Source organism: Eretmochelys imbricata, chromosome 2 (genome assembly GCF_965152235.1).
Source record: "Eretmochelys imbricata isolate rEreImb1 chromosome 2, rEreImb1.hap1, whole genome shotgun sequence".
In the NCBI taxonomy this organism is placed as follows: domain Eukaryota; kingdom Metazoa; phylum Chordata; order Testudines; family Cheloniidae; genus Eretmochelys; species Eretmochelys imbricata.
This window is the reverse complement of record NC_135573.1, coordinates 98,760,235-98,781,550: the sequence shown is the minus strand read 5'-3', so window position 1 is coordinate 98,781,550 and position 21,316 is coordinate 98,760,235. Positions and strand designations below refer to the sequence as shown.

The following is a 21,316-nucleotide window of genomic DNA, read 5'->3' as shown; positions in this document are numbered from 1 at the left end:
ATGTTGACACTAAGATCATGTGTCCAGTATATGAAATGTTTAAAAAACATTGCCAAATCCAATAGTATCATCTTCTGTTTGTCATCCTGGAAATTAGTGAAAACAGAGCCACGGTAAATTCATATATCTTTAATCTGGGCCCTATACTTCTGAGAGTGTCCCACTGATGAATAGACTCCCCATTCTTATTTTTCCTCCGTAGTTGTCAAAGTTTTTGTCATTGTTTCTTCAATAGAATATAGCAAAGGGATATTTCCCCTTAATCTAATCGTTCCCTTCTTTGGTTTTATTATAGTGTCTCATTTGTCCAGGGCCAGCTCAGTAAAGTTGGGCAAATTTTTTCAGATAAATAGTTTCTTCACCCAGTTTGAGATCAACAAAAATATTCAGAAATTTAGATTGAATTCAACTGATAGTTTTGATGACTTTTTTTCAGTCAAAATGTTTCATTTTAATGTTTTTGAAATGAAACATCTTGACTTTTAGTTTCAAGCCAATGTTTCATTTTGAAATTTAGCTAGTTTTATTTTTAAAAAATGATTAAAATGAAACAAAATAGTAATAAAAATTTCAGTTAGGGTTTGACCAGAAACATTTTTTTTTTTTTGGTTTTATATTTCAGCCACCAAGTGAAAAATACATTATTTTTGCAGCTTTACTCCGCAATGAACACTTGGATTAATTACAGATGGATAGCACACCATTTCTCCTCTCTTCCGGAGTGGAATAACTTTGCGCTCCTCACCTATTTCCACACACATTTTCTAAAGGCAGCGCAGCAGTTGATGTTCAAAAAATGTTTTTTTACCAGTGACGTGAGGGCACTACCCCCTCGGCAGAACTGCCTCAGAGTCCAGGCTTTGCAAACTAGTCTGTGTGCACACCAACTTTAGAAAGCCGGGTGATAAATCATTTTGTGTGTTATTACAGAGCAGAATGAACAGAATGTGCCTATCTTTTATAACATTTTGGCATTCAGTACCCAAAAGGAAAAGGTGCCTGAGAGTTACATAACATGAGATGACAGATTTGTGGTAGCATTTCTCTATTCAATGAAAGTTTGAAGGAAATGTGGAATGTTGTGTGGCAAAGAATAGAACAGGATTATTGCAAATACCTACTTTAAGCTCCTATTTATTAGATTACTTTCATATAATTGCAATATAAATACAGGCTTTCCACTAAATAGACGGGATTCCCATTCTCTGCTAGAATAAAGAGCTATGACCGATGTTGAATGTGTAGACTGAAAACGATTATTGCACCATACTGCAAAATTAGTTATTGATAGGTGTATCAGCAAAAAACCCAACATTTATGCTTCCCTAATTCTGGGCTGCTTCTGGAGCTGGCATAGCCTGCAGAATAAGTTAGGGCAGCGCCCAGTGCTGCTCTGATTTATAACAGCTTTGCACAGATGTCTTTGTTCTGTTCCACAGTTCGGAATAGCCAGAATGCAAAGTGCGACAGCCACACACCCCTCCTCATCCTTGATACGTTCCTATTCCAGGAGCTGCACAGGAGGGTGGCATAGGCCTACCTACACCACCTAGGCACCAGGGGAATTAGCTGCAGCAGGGGTCCAGTGAACAGGATTTTGAAGTCAGATCTAGAGCGAAAGGAGCTTTTCTTTCATACACATTATTCTTGGCAGTTGAACAAATCCTTTCTTTATTATATGCTTTGTTTTGGTGCCTTATAAAGAACTGATTTTTTGCACACAAGTATTAAGGCAGTTATTCTGGGAAGTGGTTTGAAGCTTTTCCTAACCTGCCTCATCAATCACATTGTCAGCTCAAACTTTTGGTGAATGATTAAAAAGGAAGAACTCATCAAAAGTGATTCACAATGAAGAGATTATAATCTGACTGTTTTACTGAAGTTATATATTATTCACAGTTTACAATCTTTCTTTTCCTTTAATATAGTCAGTCAGAGCTTTTCGTTAATTTCAAAGCTAAATAAAAAATAGTACATTTTAACCAGCATTTCGTTTTTCATTATTATGATAAAAATACAAACCTGAAAGGTGACGAGACAATTATTTAAACCACAATGAGATCAGGGGATATAAATTATATATGCCACAGCTACAGTGAAGCTTTATCATTTTTGTTGGTAATAGCATTGGCATTTGCAGCGGCATCTCAAAGCTCTGTAAAAATGAATGCTCTAAAACTGTGCTGGTCCTTTGCTCCTCACCCCCCCCCCCACCCCAATATAATGTGGAATTGGTGGTTTGAAGAAAAGGGTTTCATTGAAATTTTCTGACATAAATGTGGAAAAAGAAGATACCGTGGTTATGTTTCTACTTTATAGTATATGGTATAGTTAAATAAGAAAGACCTCCTAATGCTGAATATGATCATGTGCAAGTGCTCACTTCAAATGCTAGCAACTCAGTTATTCCACATTGAAATCAGTGTCAAAACTCCCAAAGACCTGAATGGGGGCTAGAACAGACCTTACATTTATTTTAAAGGACTCAGTTAACTTTTGTGTGAAAGTCTCTTATGTATTGGCATTACAAATAGCACTTAAAATCAGAATAAATGAGATTAGAAAAAATGCTCTCATTTTAAGTTGGATCACTTTAAGCCTGACCCAAAGTTCAGTAAACTTGGGTTTTCGATCATGAGCATTGTGAATTAGACAGCACAGTCAGTTTTACTCTTTCTTCCAGCATAATCAGTTTGCTAGTCAGCTTCCACAATTTGTGGAATTTTTTATTCAATTTTTAGTAATGCACTGAATTAGGTCTTTGATCTTGTGAAGCATTGTGGGACTGATCCAAACCCAATTGAAGTCAAATGAAAGGCACTGATTGATTTCAATACGCTTTGGATCAAGGCTTGGTTTCCTTGTGTGATGTTCTGAATGCACTCAACTCCTGTGATGATCACTGAGAGTTGTGAGTACATGGAAACTGACAGGATCAGGTCTTCCTTGGCTTGAATGTACAAATCTACATTTTGGTTCTGGAGCGGTTCTCTTTCTTTTGCACGCTTGACACACAGGTTTACGCTAATTATTTGAATCCAATGTATCAATGCTGAGTTCTGACAAATCTATATTTACTATACCAAACTGTGCTCCCAGGTAATGCCAGAGCTGAAGTCCTGTGACTGAAAATAGAATTGGGACTAGGAAACAAATATATTTTATTTATGAACTTCAGACTGTTGGCTTGTTTGCAAACAACGGGGAGGTGAAAATCCACATTATCATCCTGTTTGTTCCTTGTCTGCTCTCATATTAACCTACTTTCAGAAATAGGCTACTGTTTTATAAGGTTAAAGGGTGGTAGACCACCAGAGGTCTTCAAAACAGAAGCCTGCAGAAATAAAGAGGAATGGGTGAAGTGAATGCCTATAGTGAATGGATGAATAAATTGCACTGAGTGTTAACAATATAGTGTGAGCATGGTATTAAGTAAAAGTGATGAAAATTTCCCCGGATTTATTTTGTCAGGAATGAAAGCTGTTACCCCTAAACTAGTCTTACTATTATTATTCAGCTTTTAGAATAATGCATTTGTGTGTTTTTTGGAATGGGAGAGTAGTTGGCATGAAAGATTCAGCCATACTTTCAAATGCTCCTTCCTTGTGGAGAGTGCAGTTGGGGTATAAATATAGTAATTAACTTCAATGAAGTGGTGAAGGCCCTCTGGGGTTCCCTATCAGAGATCCACATGTGAGAGTAGATACATACTCCGCACTTTCTCGAGAACTGGTATATTGGTAAAACACTGGTTGCAGTCCCCAGGAGAGGATGTGGGTGACACTGCTTATCACAAATGCCAGATCACGGTATGATGTTGGGGCTGACCTCAGAAAAAGCCATGTATTCCGCCATCCCACTCTACCATAACTTGTAACCACAGTGCCCATCTAAGGAGCATAGGAAAGTAAGATAAACATTTACATCTCCATCTAGCGCAGGATGTTATGCAGAGCTGCACCAGTGCAGGACGAGCACTGGGGGGCGGGGATTTGCTTCAACGTCTGTTGTGCTTCTCCTTGCGCACAGGGAATGAGCAATCTGCTCTATTCAGTAGAATGTGACAGACTGTACTCCACAGCATATGAGCCATCAGTACAGAAGTGGCATGACCCTGTCTTTCCCACCCACTCCTTTTTTCAGAGTCTTGCTTTGGCAGGGGCATATGCTTCCCCTAGCATATGGGCTGCTACTGTGGAGAGGCCCTGCACAACGATGCAAGGAGGAGGAAATATTCCTGTTTGCCTCTCCCTGCTCCACAGGAATGCCCGGAGACACTCACAATCTGGCCCTTTAAAAGAAAAGTAATTGCCTAGAATTCACAGTCACTTGCTGGTGGCCTGTAGAGATCTGGCTGAGTGCTTGTTGGAGACTCTCTTGCTTGTTTCCAGCTCCTCCTACAGATATACCGAATCTTCCCAGCAAAGAGAAGCCTGGAGCTTGTAAAAGACTACTGGATACAAAGTAGTCTGTATCAGGGGCTAATGCTATTTAAGAAGTGGAGGAGAGGAATTAGGAGCTACTGTGAGGACTGGAATCTCCTATGGGACTAGAGAAACCAGCTGTCAGTAACAGAGGAACATCTGGGGTATTTGGGGTGAGGGAGGAAGTAGGAGGAGAATGAAGAAGTTGAGGACCAGAGGGAGAAGAGGATGAGGTGTTTGGGCAGCATTCATGTGCAGGAGAAGGTAGCCGGGGAAAGAGAGAGGAACAGAACAGATAGTAAGGGAGGTGACAGTAAAAGCAAAACACAGATTAACTTTTTAAAAATACACTTATTATACATAAATAGTTCCTAATTTCTACTTTGCTATGTAAGTAATTGCTATACATGCCCCAGGGATGAATTATATATACTCATGAGTGATAGCAGAGGTGTTCTCCAAGACAATGTGCCTTTAAAAAGGTCAGTATGGTGAGGGAAGTTTGACAACACACGAAAAAGAGCAATGTAATAATTCTTCTGTCAACTTCAACTCTTAATTGTGTGTGTTACATGCTAAGTACAGTACTGTAGATAGAACTCAATGAAATAACATTTTGCAGACAGAAGAGTTTATGGATAAAAACAATGTGTTCCACTTTTATAGATCAACACAACTTAAGTCTCTTCAACTTATGGTTTCTTATAAAATCCTCTAAACTGTTCAGGAGTAAAAATCACATTAGAGCAATTTGGTTGGAACATAACCCTCTCAGTCATGCTCATCAGTGTATGACTACTCCAGTACATCCACTGGGAAAGAGCTTGAGCTAGTAGCTAGAGAATGGGATTGGAGGTCAGAATTTCTGGCTCATAGTTCTGCTACTGATACACTGTTACTTTGGTCACTTACCTGCTCTGTGACCCGGTTTCCTCATTTGTAAAATGTGAATGTTAACATTCACAAGAGTGTTGTGGTTTTAAATTAATGTTTGTAAACCATCTTTAAAACCTGGGGTGAAACATACTATGTAAATAAAAAATAATGCACAATATTATTAAAATAAGGACTAGATGATATAATGAACATAATGGACATAATGAAATCAAGCAACCCTATTTTCATGCTCTGGCTTGATTATCACAAATCCTATTCATAGCATTCTCTAAAGAGAGACTATTTGTCAGGGATAAAAAGTACCAATGGATTCAATGCTGTATCTAAAAATTTAATAGGTAATTTGGAAATATACACTGTGAAGTGGCAGGCTGTTCAATAGTGCCCATTCATTCTAAGCAGTAAGAGTTTTGAAACATGAGTGTCGTGACATCTAGATTCCTCCATATTGTCTGGGAGGAGTTGTGCTTATATACTTTCTCAAAGCCACAAAAATAGAGAGATTGTGCTCTTCCCCTTCTGTCTTTTCATAGGAAGAACTATTTGAAGTCAAGATTTTTTTGTGCAGAAAGTTCATTGGAGAGAGAAGTAATGCTGATTACTACGTCAGTTGGATGGGGTTTTATTTTTGTTTTTTGTTTCGAAGTAAAGATGCAGCTTTGGGATACATTCAATCATTGGGTTCAAATACATGTATAGATATATAGATTGATTTTTTTTCTCTGTAATTTAGCTTTCTTCAATATTTTCCTAAGGTGTGCTGCTTATCCTTTATGGTCTACTTGTATATCATGTGCATGCCTAACCTCTGATTTACTTTCTGTAACACTGGTATGTTTGATTTTGCTTTAATTTATTAGGAAAGGCTCTCAAATCAGTAATATGGCTTCTTCTATTGGAGGTCATATAGATTTTAATTGAGAATAAGTTTTCCTTAAAATGAATAAACTGTTTTACTGGATTCAATAGCCAGGATAATTATTTTAGTTACATTTGATAAGATGGCTTAAAATTCCAGAAAAAAAAATATTTTTTTATTAAAGCTTCATAGGGTTTTAGCTTTAGCTTAATTTCTCTGAAACACGGTTGGTTTCATCCCTGTTGACTTAATGATAAGGGCTTTGTTGATAAAGACCGAGATGGTGGCCAGACTGCTTGAGGAAACATGAAGAGATTAATGTTTGGGTTCTGAATGGCTTCTCGATTCTCACTTCCTGAGTCAGTGGAGCTTAGCTATGTCACAAGGATGACACACATTGACTGTCTGGAGGGAGCTGCAAGTATTTGCCTTATTATTCTTCTGGCTGGGTGAGTAATTGAGCAATATTGTGTCAGTACAGGAAGAAGTTTCTGACCTGTCATCAGGCTGGGTGATTAGAGGACACACTTGCTTCTCCGAAAATGGATACATTTAGGAGTTTAAATTGGAAGCTCGGGGTCTCAGAATAGGGAAGAAAAGAAGCATTTGGACCTCCTTTGGACTAGACTTTAGAACAAGGCAAAATGTGATGAAGAATAAACAGTACTCAGTTAGTGTATTGATGAAAAAACAATAAAAGTGGCCTATGTTTTGTCACCTCTAAAAGCAAAAAGATGGTGATCTGATTATAGTTCAAGTGTCTATTTGTCACCACAGGGAAAAGTGCTGTTTAATTGTTCTTGTTCCTGTTTTGGTTTATACAATTCTTTTATTGTTGTTGTTCTTTTGTAGATCTATTTACGATTCTTGGACTATGAAATGCAGAATTCAAATGAATGCAAAAGGAATTTTGTGGCTGTCTATGATGGAAGTAGCTCAGTGGAGGATTTAAAAGCTAAATTTTGTAGCACTGTTGCTAATGATGTGATGCTGCGTACAGGTCTTGGGGTAATCCGCATGTGGGCAGATGAAGGCAGTCGAAACAGCCGATTCCAGATGCTCTTCACATCTTTCCAAGAACGTAAGACTCTAAGCACTCTATCTTTCAATATGTCAAATGATACAAGTCTCATAAACTGTTAATGACGCTTTCTTCATACAGAGTAAGAACTGAAAGAAGTTCCTTAACAAGCTATTAAAATCACAAGCCAGGTTTTTATTTCATATGTTACACTGTGTGATGATTTGTGAGACAGTGGTTAGACGACAGGACTGGGAAGCAGAAGGTCTGGATATCAGTTCTAACACTCAATTGTTCTATGGCCTCGAGCAAGTCTCTTAACCTCTGTCCACCTCAGTTTCCATTTAATTAAGGTGGGGGTGATCAAACTGAACAGAGGTTTCTGTGAGGCCTAATCACTGACTGTTTACAAAGTGCTTTGAGATATTAAGATGAAGGGCACTGGAGAACTGCAATATGATTATTTTATCACTAGATGATGTGTGTATATTAATAAGCAGGTACATCATATCCTGTTAAGTAAGGGATGATGGTTTAAATTCTTTTATTTAGTTTTTTAGTAACCATAGAAGTTATCCAGAAACTTTACATGAAGTTATGGTTTATAAAAGATACAAAAACCTAAATTTGAATAATATTCATTTTTGGCAACCTCTTGTTTAATCTGTAGACTAAAAACAGCAACAACTCCTGCACTCAGAGTAAGAGGAAAATACAGTCAACACTGCCAGCTGCCAAAAATGATTAATTTAAACCAGTTGTGATAAAAGCATATGTTTTTGTTTAATGAAAATAACATGGTTGTTTTTTAGGAAAGGACTATATGTTTATTTATTTATGAACAATGATTATTGTTATATTTAAACATATAATCTTTAGTGCTATGCATCTTGCATCTGATGTACAGTACAGTGAAGTAAGTAATAAGTGTCCTGGGGAGGAAGGGGTAGGTAACACAAATATAGGCAATAGCAATAACTTGTAGGCAGATAGACAGAGTTCCACAAATAAAAAGATTTGGTTTACAAGAATGCCATCAGTGACTAGAATGTGTGCATAATCCCATCAGATATATTCTTCATCTGCATTCTGTATGTATGCTATGATGAAACAATGAGACTGTAGAGGTGCGCTTTTGTAATTCCTTAGTTTGACTCTGATTAAATATTCTTAACGCTCTACTGACCTGCAACTATGTTTGTCACAGTTCTTTCACATTGCAGTTTTAAGGGTAGTTTGTGTTTCTCTTGTCTATAAATCAAGCCCGTGTGTAAAATATAGAGAGAATCCTCTGTTGAGATTATACTGTTTTTTGCTTTTTTTCCTTGTCTGGAGAAGTCTTGAATATTCAAAGTCTGATTGATTGGAAAAAAGAAAAAAAAATCTTTCTCTGTTACCTTAGAAACCGAGAAATAGGCATTGAGGATTACTGCTTCTAAAGACCCAAAGAGTAATGCATACGATCATCAATTTATGACCAAGATTTGAGCAAATATATGTTTACAAGGCTTTGAAATTCAAAATTCAATCATATCCATGGAAAACTATTTTTTAAAATGTGTATTCCATGAAACCTGGAAACAGTTCTGTAAACGTTATTCAGCCAACCCCCCTCCACCCCCCCCCCCAAACCAAAACATATCCAACAACAGCTGGCGAATAGCCGCTTTATAATAAACATCATGTGTTAAACCATATTCTGGCAGGACAGATGAAAATTTTTCCATGTCACATTAACTGGTTAATTTCCTCTAAACTGTCACTGACATGTTAAAATCTTAGCACACATTAAAGGCTAAATTCTGCCATCAGAAGCATCTACCACATCAGTTGTCCAGAGATGATTATGGACATAGAAGATTATTGCTGTGTGTCTGAATTCAAAGTTAAAGCAGATATATGAGGACATGGCTACACTTGCAGATGTAGAGCGCTTTGATTTAAGCCAGCCTTTGGAGAGCTCAGTAGGGAAAGCGCTGCAGTCTGTCCACACTGACAGGAACAAGCGCACCGGCGTGGCCACATTTGTGGCACTTGCAGCAGCATTGGGAGCGGTGCATTATGGGCAGCTATCCCACAGAGCACCTCTTCCCATTCTGGTGCTGTGGTTTGTGGGAAGGGGGCGGCGGGTGCTGGGCATTCTGTGTCCTGTCTCAAAGCCCCGTGATACATTGGTTTGCATCCCAGCAATCCCAGCTTCCGTCCACATTTGGCGCCATCTTTCAATGTTTTTTGTACTGCGCGCTCTGTCTTCCCTTTCGGTCTGCGGGAACGGAGCCCGAACTGCTAAGGAGTATGCTGACAAGTCTTGCCAGCATGTCACATTTGGCAGTCGAGTTATTCCTTATGATCCAAAGTGACAGTGAGGGCTCCAACGATAATGTCGACTCGAGTAACGCATATGACACGAGTTTGCTTATGGCATTCACAGACATGCTCACCACCATGGAATGCCACTTTTGGACTCGGAAAACAAGCATTGAGTGGTGGGATCACATCGTCATGCAAGTCTGGGATGACGATCAGTGGCTGCAGAACTTTCGGATGAGAAAAGCCACTTTCACGGGACTGTGTGAGGAGCTCGCTCCCACCCTGCGGCACAAGGACACGAGATTGAGAGCTGCCCTGACGGTGGAGAAGCGGGTGGCTATTGAAGTCTTGAAGCTGGCAAGTCCAGACAGCTACCTATCGGTTGCTAACCAGTTTGGAGTGGGGAAGTCGACCGTTGGAATCATGTTGATGCAACTTTGCAGGGCTATTAATCGCATCCTGCTCAGAAGATCCGTGACTCCGGGTAATGTGCATGACATTGTGGATGGCTTTGCACAAATGTGTTTCCCTAACTGTGGAGGGGCGATAGATGGCACACATATTCCAATTCTGGCACCAGCCCACTTAGCCTCCGAGTACGTTAATCAGAAGGGGTATTTCTCTATGGTTCTCCAGGTGCTTGTGGATCACCTTGGGTCTTTCATTGACATTAACGCAGGCTGGCCCGGAAAGGTGCATGACGTATGCATCTTTCGGAACACTGGCCTGTTCAGGAAGCTGCAAGCCGGGACTCTATTCCCAGACCAGGAGATCACCATAGGGGAAGTCGAAATGCCCTTTGTGATCCTTGGAGACCCCGCTGACCCTTTAATGCCGTGGCTCATGAAACCCTACACAGGGAGCCTTGACAGCAGCAAGGAGCGGTTCAACAACAGGCTGAGGCGGTGCAGAAAGACTGTGGATTGTGCTTTTGTCCATTTAAAGGGCCGCTGGCATTCTCTGTATGGGAAGCTGGACCTGGCCGATGACAGCATCCCCGCGGTTATATCCGTGTGCTGTACCCTCCATAACATTTGTAAAGGGAAGGGTGAACAATTCACTCAGGCATGGAAATCGGAGGTTCAACACCTGGAGGCTGAATTTGAACAGCCAGAGAACAGGGCTATTAGAGGGGCCCAGCGCAGGGTCGCAAGGATTAGGGTTGCCTTAAGGGAGCAATTTAAGGCTGAAAGCCACCAGTAATGTCTGGTGCCCTGCACGGGAGTGAAGTGCAGTGGATCCAATGTTAGTAGGAATCTGTGTTTGCTACGCTGACTTGCAGTGCCTATTTCTTTCCTGGGTTAAGGTATCTTTTACTTTATGCAATAATAAAGAATGTTTTCAAAGCCAAAAAATCCATTTATTGAAAAGAAACACAACTGCTTGGGAAACAGAAAGGGAAAGGGGGTGGGGTGGGGAATGGTACAATCACAGATTCGTCTATGTCCTGTTATCATACTCAACCTTCTTGTCTGGAGTGCTCCATCTCAGCACCCTCGCTCCCACTTTGCTGCTCCTCCTCCTCCCGCCTTGTTGAACTGGGCTCTGAAATGTCCATGGTGGTATTCGGAGTGGAGTTAGTAAGGGTTTCGCATTATTAGTAGTATTTATTTCACATGTGCATAGACAAAATACAATTATGAAAGAGTGGCAAAGTAAATGTTCTTACATATTATGATAGGTGTCACCAAATGGCACTGTTACACAAAGCTTCCAAGTTCCATTTCTTAGAGTGCAATGTTCACGCTTTGGAACACATTCTATGATGGTATTAGTTTTTGTTATGCAAGGCTTTGTGTCATGACAGTGGTCCTGATGGTTTGCAAGTAGCAGGAGAATTTGCTTTCTGCCTCAGTTTCTCAGTAGAATCCATTCTTTAGGCACAGTATCTCCCTGGGAACTGGGCATTAATTCTAGGTAGAGAAATCTGAAAGAAGGCTTTGCCTGAATGCTGTTTAAGTACCTGTGTTCCAGGATTGGTGTATATGTGTAACTAAAACAAGTTTATGCTTTAGAATATTCCCAAACTCTACATCACTGATTTCTCCTCCAGTGGGAAGCTGTCCTGCAAGAACCTGGACATTTGCTATTGCTCTGCAGAGGAATGACAATGGTATCACAATTGGACACTAGTGTCGGAAGTAAGGGCAACAGTATCATACAAAGCGAGTCTAAATTGATTGTACCAACAAAACTCAGTGACTGATTCTAATATGACGGAAATAGTAGCAGAGACTCTTAACACATCAGTATTAACTCAGTATTCAGTGAGTAGAATCATCAGCTGTATCAAATATCATTGACTTTTGTTCATTTAAGCTCTGTCTGTTCAATTCATCTGGCTATGGTTCAATCCCATTTTGTGTTCTTTCAAAATACAACTTCATTTTAAAATGCCCTTTTACCATGCCCCAATAGTACTTAATAATTCCTATATGTGATAGTCAGCGACTGTGGCATACTTTAAATATGAATTTTAAATTATATTTAAAATCCGAATAACAGGAGCATAAGGAAAGGGCAACAAAGAAAAAAAGCTGTTTGTTTTACATTCAGATGAGACTTGAAAAATTATTCTTCCCTGAACTATCCTTATAAATATTATAGGTGTTTCCTTCCCCACTTAGTAACTGTTCACTTCACCTACCTTAACTCTGACAGTGATCTCCAGCCTGATTAATGACAGACATACTATCTACAGAGAGCTATAGCCCCTTCAGTGAGCTTTGCTTCTGAAAAGCCACACCTACGCTTTAACCTAAAAGCAGACTCTCAGAACCTGGATATATGGATAACCCAAAATCTCTCTATATGCACAACAGACAAGATGCTCATTTTATCACTTCTGGCAGCTATTTATTAGTACTCCATCCCTCTGTCCATAATCCTGAGTGCACTGGACATGCTTGCCAATAAGGGAATCTCCTTCATCCAACCCCCATCAGAAAATATCACTCTTTTACCTCCCTTTATCACCATTCTCAGTTTAAAAAAAGATTGCACTGAGCCTTTTAGAAGTCCTATTATGCTTGGCTGTCTTAAAGGAGGCTCTACGATTCTTTCTAGTTTCCTTCTCTAAACCCAAACATATTCTGATTGTGGAATATAGGACCAGATTTACTTGCACAGTGCTACTAGTTAAATCCATCCTTCCAGCCAAATTAGCCTGCCCAAAGAGGATTGTCTAGTGTAAAGGCAATCCTCCAATGGGATTGAGACAGTGTAGGGACTCTATTATTTATTATGTTTATTATGTTAGTTCATAACCAACCGTGTGTTAAGCACTGTACATATACATAGTAAGAAAAAGTCTCTGCGATGAAGAACTTAGTGGTAAATAGACAAAACTCATGCTACTCTCACTCCTTCCCACTAGGATAGTAGGAGAAAGAGGGAATGTTTGGGACACCCTTTGCCACACTGATCCTCAACTGATTTTTAACCCTTTAGGGACATTTTGTTGGCCCTTTAGGGACAATAAATGTTGGTGGGAAAAGGTGCAAAACGGAGACAGACTGAATTAGTCTAAACAAAAAGTCTAAACTACTGATATAATTCAAGGACTATGTTAAGATCCTGCCTGGTACACAAGACAAATGTGGGACTGGAAGTCAATGAACCAAAATTGGTGTGTTAGAAAATAGGCCTAATTGGTGGACAAAAGAAAGGGAAGACGACCTATTCCACCCATAAATCCCTTTTGTGATTCTCCAAAAAGGAGACTTGGAAGAAAAATTGGTGGAAGCTAATGCAACAATTGCTGACTGAAATATGGGGAAAGATTGAGCTTCACCATCATGGCTGCCACTTCTGCGATTTCCTTGGACCCCAAGATACACTGTAAAAATGTTGGACCTTCCTCACCCTAACCCTGAGGGATGTCCTGACCCAAGTGAGTCAGAAAGAGGGGCCCAGATGACACCACTAGGTCTTGCTAAATCGCAAATAGCATCTGGGATGTGAGACTTTGTTGCTCCCCCACCTCCATGTGTCCTTTTCCTTCCTTACCTAATTTCTTCTCTTTCCCATCTTTCTCCTTTTGCCTTCTGTCTAATAAGAGTCTGGTTTAGCCAGCCAAGACTGTATATTTTGAAACATTTCTGAAAGCCTGTAAAGAAAAAGAGGCAGCTAAAAGCAATCCTCGAAATAGCCTGATGCGAGTACAAGTTTTCCAGGCCCTGGAGTGGCTGTTAAGGCTGAGTTCTGTGCCTCCGGCTTTCCAGTAGTAATGTTGAAAATGGGTCAACACCAGAGACAAAAGCTGCATTTACTGTCTTTTCTCTTCCCTTTGTGTTTGTTTTATCTTCTAGAAACTTGGACTGAACTTTAACAACAGCAAGAATAACAACATCTCCATCCCATCTCAAATAACTTCATCTCTCCCTCCCGCCCACCCCCAAATAAAGTTATCATCTTTAACACCATCTAAACCGATTAGCAGGGTTTCCTTTTAAAATTTCTCCATAACAGGAGGGATAGGGAATAAGGGATGTTGTTAAGATGAAAACCTTAGTTAATACTTTACATTTCAATGGTTTTAACTGTTTTTCCTTCTTTTTCTGTATCTTTATTGAAGGGTTAAAAGGATTTGTCATGATGTGTTTGCCATGGCACTAAGCAGGCTGAGGTCTTGTATACCAAACCCTGATTCTTGTTTAAAAGTGTTGCACAGAGTCATGTTAACACCTTTGACTCTTTGGGCGCATTTATGCCACCAAAGTTGATACCTGACCTATCATTTAAGAGTGGTAGAATCTTGACCATAATCCACATTATTTAATGTTAATCAAACAGTTACAAATTAAATTAAATTTAAAAAACCCTTAAGTACTGGTGTGTATCTACTGCTAACCCTTAGCAAAATTCCCATTTGCTTAAATTGTAAGCTCTTTGGGGCAGACACAGTATTTCTGTCCTGTATTTGTACGTTATTTAGCACAATGGGGTCCTGGTCCCTGACTGGGGCTCTGAGGGGTACTATAAAACCAATAATAAAATAATATGTAAACTGACCAAATGTGCTTCAGGGTAGCCATAAACAAGACAGAATAGCATTAAGTAAAATATTGTTACTGACAAGTTCCTAATGGCAATGAAGGTGCTGGGTGGGTTGGTTCTTTTTGTTTGTTTTTTGGTACTATGCTGTCATTAATGTTAGGAAAGGAAAGTACACATTATGCCACCTTCATGATTAATAACAAGTGTATTGTAGTGTGTGCTATTTTAACATTTTTAATGGCATAAATGAAGTGGAAGATGTATAGCATTTTTTCTCCAGTGTTTGAAGGAAAAATCTTTTCTCACTGTTTCAAGGATGGTGGGAAGAATACCTGAAAGATTTCACTTCTCATGATCTTGTAAAAAGAAAGTCCTTCTTCTTCAGTAAGGAGGAGTGGGGAATAAACAGTCCCAATTGAGCCGTTGGCTAAATGTAAATATCTTGCTCACAGTGCTGTGACTTATTTGACGCTCAGGGGGATTGTGTGAAATGTGAACTCACTTCCCAACACCCTCATTGCTATGTGTTGTCGTGGGGGATAGAGTCACTAGCTCAGCTTCTGATGTTTCATCTTCATTGCAGAGATCGCACTGGTGATCAACACCTTACTTTGAGTACCTGAGTATGGGCATCCCCATTGCAAACCCCTACCCTTATTGGTGTGTCCTCATTATTTTTACATTCATTCTACATACAGTCTCAGGGAATATCCCATGGTTCTTTGTGTTAAGAATCTTTGATTCTTTTCCAGTCAACTATGCATTGCAAGAGAACTAGTTGGTCTACCCTTCAGGAGAATTGTATAAAGGTGCTGGACGACCATCGGCTCTTGAGTGATTTAGCCTGCATCCTCATCACCTAGTGTGTGGGTTCCAGCCTGAGTTTAAACAGAACACAGATTCTAACCCACACCCCCACAGTTGGCCCAGTATGAAATCACCTCCAAACCTGAGTCAGTGGCTTTTCTGTGTGGATGGTTAGGAGGGAGGTTTGGGTAGAAAACAGGTAAGAGTCTGGGTTAACTGTGTAGTGAAGAAATATCCTAGGGGAAGAGATGTGGCAGGGGGAGGACGGGGAAGAGCTGCTCCATTTCTGTTCCTGAAGAGGGCATGCCTCTGAGAATTCACTAACTGTTCCATGGTAACTGAGCTCAGCTGGGTTGTGAAGCTCTGGCCTCACGAGTTCAATGACAAGTTGGGATTTGACCTTATACAAATATTTTGACGCTGCTGTATAATAGTGTTTGTTTTTTAGAATAGCCATGTAAGCTTAGAGAAATTTGGTGAAGGTAAATAATAGTATATTTCACTCATATTATACACAGACATCCAATATACTGCATATAAATGTGTGTGTATCATACACTCTTTTGGGGGTTGTAGTAGAGGTTTGGGTTATTCCTGAATCATAGTTGCTTGAACTATATATAAAATGTTTCTTGCTGAGAGGACTGTTTGCTTTACTTTACCTTATCTATAGGTAAAAGCAGCAAATTAGACTTTGAATAAATAAAAAAATACTGCTTTTGTTTGTTTTGTATTATATAAATTGGGCCTATGGAATGACTCTCAATTAGAGCTGTGCAAAAAATTTTGGACAATTGGTTTATTTGCTGAAAAGTGCAGTTTGATGTTGACTAAAATTATTTAAGAATTTGACACAAATTTACTGAATAGTTTTTTTGGGAAAACAACAGAGTAGATTCACAAGGGGACTTAGGCTCCCTTTACAAAACAGAATGAGGTGGTGCCTGATTTGGAGCAGATATTAGAAGTTGGGTGTCGAACTTTGCAGATGAGTGCCCCCAAATAGTAGGCTTTCAGGGGAGAGGCCACTTTGTATCTTTTATATATTGGGGTTTTAGTCATTGTCCCTAATATGTGCTGTAAGAAGAAACAGGGTTTTTTTTCTTTCCGTGAGGTCACCCATTTACTTCATATTCTGAGCGCTGAATGTGTTTTTAGATCCTCTGGTCTTAGTGCACCATCTTGTGTCCAACATTTTCAATAGCTGAGAGGATGTGAATCAAGCAGAAAGCAAAGATTCTCTGTGTTTGTAACATGGCATACACAGTCATGAAATAGTGCTTCAATGACTGGGCAGCAATTCAAATGGCAGTTGGAAAAAGTATTAGATGGTTTTAAAAACTGCCTTTAACTGCTGCATTAATTTGATATGGACTATTTAAAACTAGAATTTTCTTATGTTTTGAGTTAAAATTGTAAAGATTTAAAGTTATAAAAGAAAAATAGAGCAAGTTAGCTAATATGAAGTATGGGCTGGATGAATGGACTATAAGGTGGATAGAAAGCTAGCTAGATTGTCGGGCTCAACGGGTAGTGATCAATGGCTCCATGTCTAGTTGGCAGCCGGTATCAAGTGGAGTGCTCCAGGGGTCGGTCCTGGGGCTGGTTTTGTTCAATATCTTCATAAATGATCTGGAGGATGGTGTGGATTGCACCCTCAGCAAGTTTGCAGATGACACTAAACTGGAAGGAGTGGTAGATATGCTGGAGGGTAGGGATAGGATAGAGAGGGACCTAGACAAATTGGAGGATTGGGCCAAAAGAAATCTGATGAGGTTCAAGAAGGACAAGTGCAGAGTCCTGCACTTAGGACGGAAGAATCCAATGCACCGCTACAGACTAGGGACTGAATGGCTCGGCAGCAGTTCTGCAGAAAAGGACCTAGGGGTTACAGTGGACGAGAAGTTGGATATGAGTCAACAGTGTGCCCTTGTTGCCAAGAAGGCCAATGGCATTTGGGATGTATAAGTAGGGGCATTGCCAGCAGATTGAGGGACGTGATCGTTCTCCTCTATTCAACATTGGTGAGGCCTCATCTGGAGTACTGTGTCCAGTTTTGGGCCCCACACTACAAGAAGGATGTGGAAAAATTGGAAAGAGTCCAGCGGAGGGCAACAAAAATGATTAGGGGACTGGAACACGCGACTTATGAGGAGAGGCTGAAGGAACTGATATGGTTTAGTGTGAGGAAGAGAAGAATGAGGGGGGATTTGATAGCTGCTTTCAACTACCTGAAAGGGGGTTCCAAAGAGGATGGCTCTAGACTGTTCTCAGTGGTAGCAGATGACAGAACAAGGAGTAATGGTCTCAAGTTGCAATGGGGGAGATTTAGGTTGGATATTAGGAAAAACTTTTTCACTACGAGGGTGGTGAAATACTGGAATGCATTACTTAGGGAGGTGGTGGAATCTCCTTCCTTAGAAGTTTTTAAGGTCAGACTTGACAAAGCCCTGGCTGGGATGATTTAATCGGGAATCGGTCCTGCTTTGAGCAGGGGGTTGGACTAGATGACCTCCTGAGGTCCTTTCCAACCCTGATATTCTATGATTCTATGATGGGTTGTGTTACAGTTTGGTCATTGTGCTGAATGAGTGTACATTACGAACTTCTAGTTCAGTCTCCTTCTGGGATCTTTATCTAAATCTGCTCTGAGATGCAGGGGGAAAATGAGTGTGGGTATGCCAGTCTAGTTCCCAAATGAAACTCTTGAATGGTAATGAAATTACACCTAACTTGGATGTCTGCTGAGAGAGGCTCCAGTCTGGAATAGCAAGCGTTTTGCAGGAGCATTTGCAGAGGTGTGTGGAGAAGTGTGTGCTATGTTTTCTCATATTGCAGTTAGCTGTAGCCAGTGATATAAAAAGCTACTTTTTGTGAGCAATAAAACTTACCCCTAAATTTAAAATTTCCCCTAACATTAGTGACACAACCTGAACTCTGATCTTTTTCATGATCAATTTAGGTATCCCACCAAACCCTATAATCAACCATCCCACTCTACCTGATGCCATCTTCATTCTGTCTTCTTTGCCATCTTCTTCAGGGGACGCTAATGACCAGCTAAATCTCTTCACTAGTCCACTAGTCATCCCTAGTCCACTCTGTTACTTTCTGGAGTGACTGAGATGCCCACATTCTGGAGTAGTGAGCGTCAGAAACTCCTCTGTTGTGTCTCTTTAAAATGCAGAAGTTGCTCTGGAGCAACTTCCCCTGTGATCTGGGGCACTGATACGCCCTCAGTGTTGCTAGATCCCATCCTTTGCTCCCACAAGAACCGCTAATCAAAAAATCCCAAAGGTTAATTTACTGTTTTATCCCTTCCCAAAGGTTCAGGGAAGCAGAGGAGGAGCAAACTAATTTAAACATCTAAAACATGGTGTATATTCTTATTTTTTAGATTTATGAGTTTGTTACATTTGGGTTTCTGATTGCTATTACTATGTTCATCTTCACCCAGACTGGCTCTGAAGCTGTCCTGCTTCTCTATACATTTAGCCCCATGACCTATCCTCCACCTGCTTCCTCCTTCCTCCAGAGTTCCATCACTCAGCTTTTCTTTCTTTTATTCTCAACCTCTTACTCCTTTCTCTTTTCCTTTGTTTGTTCTTGTCTCCTCTGCCTTTAAGAAACCCTTGCTCAGTTCCTCCTCCACTTCACTTTTAAGCTTCTTAACATATCGGTTCTTGATACACCGAAGTCCCACCTTCACCTTGAAAGCCTCTAACCTGTTCATCACACTTGCTGCTTTTCTGAAACTGCCCTCAGTAGGGCCATCACTAATGATGTCCTTTCTGTCCAGTTTAAAGGTCTCTTCTACATGCTCCTCCTTCTAGATCTCTCTGTTACCTTCAACACCATGAACTAACCCCTGCCATGAAACTCTGTCCTACTCCTGCTTTAGTGGTTCTTCATTTCTTCCATCCTCACTTCAGTTAACATCCCTCAGGATTCTGTCCATGATCTATTCCTTTTTCACTTTTTCCCTGGGTGATCTCATCCACTTCCATATCTCCTAAGTGTCCCTTTGAGTGTCCCACTATGTCAACCTTACATATATTAAAAAGTGAATTTTTCTTTCCTCTAAAACTGTCTTCTACCACCTTTCTCAAAATTGAGAATTCCTCTACCCTCCCTGTCACGAAAGTTTCTAATGTTGATGTCCTCTACTCCCTCACTATTCTTCCCCCCACATGTCCAGGCTCTGCTGCTTTTTCTAAAATCTGCTGCCACTTCTCTAAACCACACTGTCTTCCTTACCTTCCTCTTTCTCATTGCTGAGAACACTGAGGCTTGTCTTGCCTATCCCTTGACAACTGTAACCTATTCATTTCTAGCCTTCATGTTTCTCACCTCTTTTCACCACCACTTCTACCTAGCTTTTTTTCTGTTGTACCCCATGCTCTCCTCTCACCCCTTAATGCTGCTTTTATCTCCTACTGGTAGTCTTTATCTTCCCCCCGCCCCACATCCACCTCCCCCACATTCTCACATTTGGATCTGCCTCTCTTTCTGTGCATTGTGACATACTGTTCTTCCTTCAAACTGCTCCTCAAATTTCCCTTATGGGGGTTGATTTTCCATCATTAGTCTCCTCTCTGGTGCTTAGGACCACAACAGCTAGGATTTACTAAGGCCAGAACAAAGACATAGGCGTCTAAGTGTCTCTACACCCTCAGGGACAGAATGCTGCTTCAGACCTTTCTCTCCATGCTCTGAGACTAGTTTCTCTGTTCCTTTCTCACCATAGGTTTTGATTATTCTAATTTGTTGTTTCAAACTTCTTACTGTCTCTCCTTTCCCTTTCTGTTTTCTTCTCTCCCCATCTATTCTTTTTTTGGTCCCATTTCCCAGTGTTCTACTTCCTCCTTGCTATATATCCACACACCTCAGCATGACTGGCTGCTCAGACTTCTCTTGTGTGAATTTTTTTTCTCTTGGAGCACAAGCTCTTAGAAGCAGAGATTGTCTTTGTATATATACAGTGTACAGCTCACAGTACAACAGGGTGCCTTATTCTGATTGGGATCTCTGGCTGATGCTATAATGTACAAGTGCAGTAATATCTCATATGGAGGCAACTGTTTGACATAACATGGAGTCTCCACCAGCCCTCACCGCCAAGTGGCTCCACACAACGGTTAGCAGCAGAGAGAGAGAGAGAGAGAGAGAGACTGCAGAGGTAGCACATATCTGCTGCTAGGTGTGCATCCCTACCAGCAGGTATGTGCTACTGTAACACAGTCTCTCCTCTTGCTGCTCTCAAGCCTACGATCAGCTATTGTGATGTTTCTGTCTAATTTAGAAGATCTACCTTCTTGTAACAAACTTAAAACTCAGCTTGGGGCCGTGGCAAGGTTGGGGAAGTTTTCTGCAGCCTTTTGAGCAAACTGAGCTGAGATTTTAGCAAAGCTGCTCCTGTCTGTTGGTTTTCTGTGGAAGCCAGGTAAAATCCAGCCATTTCAGCTTAGCTGAACTTTGGTTTTGAAATGTGGTGTTTAAATTCCAAACTCAAATGGTCGTTGGGGTGGAACCGTCAAAGAGTCAAACAGAAGAATAGATCCTCCAACCTCTGGAGACCCTGTAAACCAAATAGGCCAAGTTTTCACCCAGCTGTACTTTGACATGTATTATACATTTAACTCTACCAATTTATAGGGTTGGCTTTTTTTAAAGAGTAATACAATGATGAAAACAAGGAAGGGAAAGTCTGAGGGTAAACATGAAGGACCTTTTAAAAACATTAAGGTGCTATCACAGAAATACATATTAGTGATCAGACAGATAAATATTTATTCTTTTTTAAAAGGCATATTATTTAGCTGATGGAGCATACCTGCTCTGTTGGAGTCATTACAATCTGCTTGGCTAATTAAGTGGCTTTTGGTGTATGTGCTAAAATTGAAAATACACATTATAGCTATTATGTTCTATTGGGTGACTGTATTTTTTGGGAAATGTACAAGTTTTGATAACATTTATTATTTGCTTAACAGACTGTAA

General features: G+C 40.3%; 1 protein-coding gene across 2 annotated transcripts in view; it reads left to right on the top strand.

Moving 5' to 3' along the window:
* The window catches only part of NETO1 (neuropilin and tolloid like 1), an 81,915-nt gene that overhangs the window by 53,498 nt on the left and 7,101 nt on the right, over window positions 1–21,316 (top strand). For both annotated transcript variants that reach the window (XM_077809081.1, XM_077809082.1), the window contains exon 7: window positions 7,033–7,261. In XM_077809081.1, the coding sequence (XP_077665207.1) occupies window positions 7,033–7,261 (229 nt within the window). The remainder of the gene's footprint in view (window positions 1–7,032; window positions 7,262–21,316) is intronic.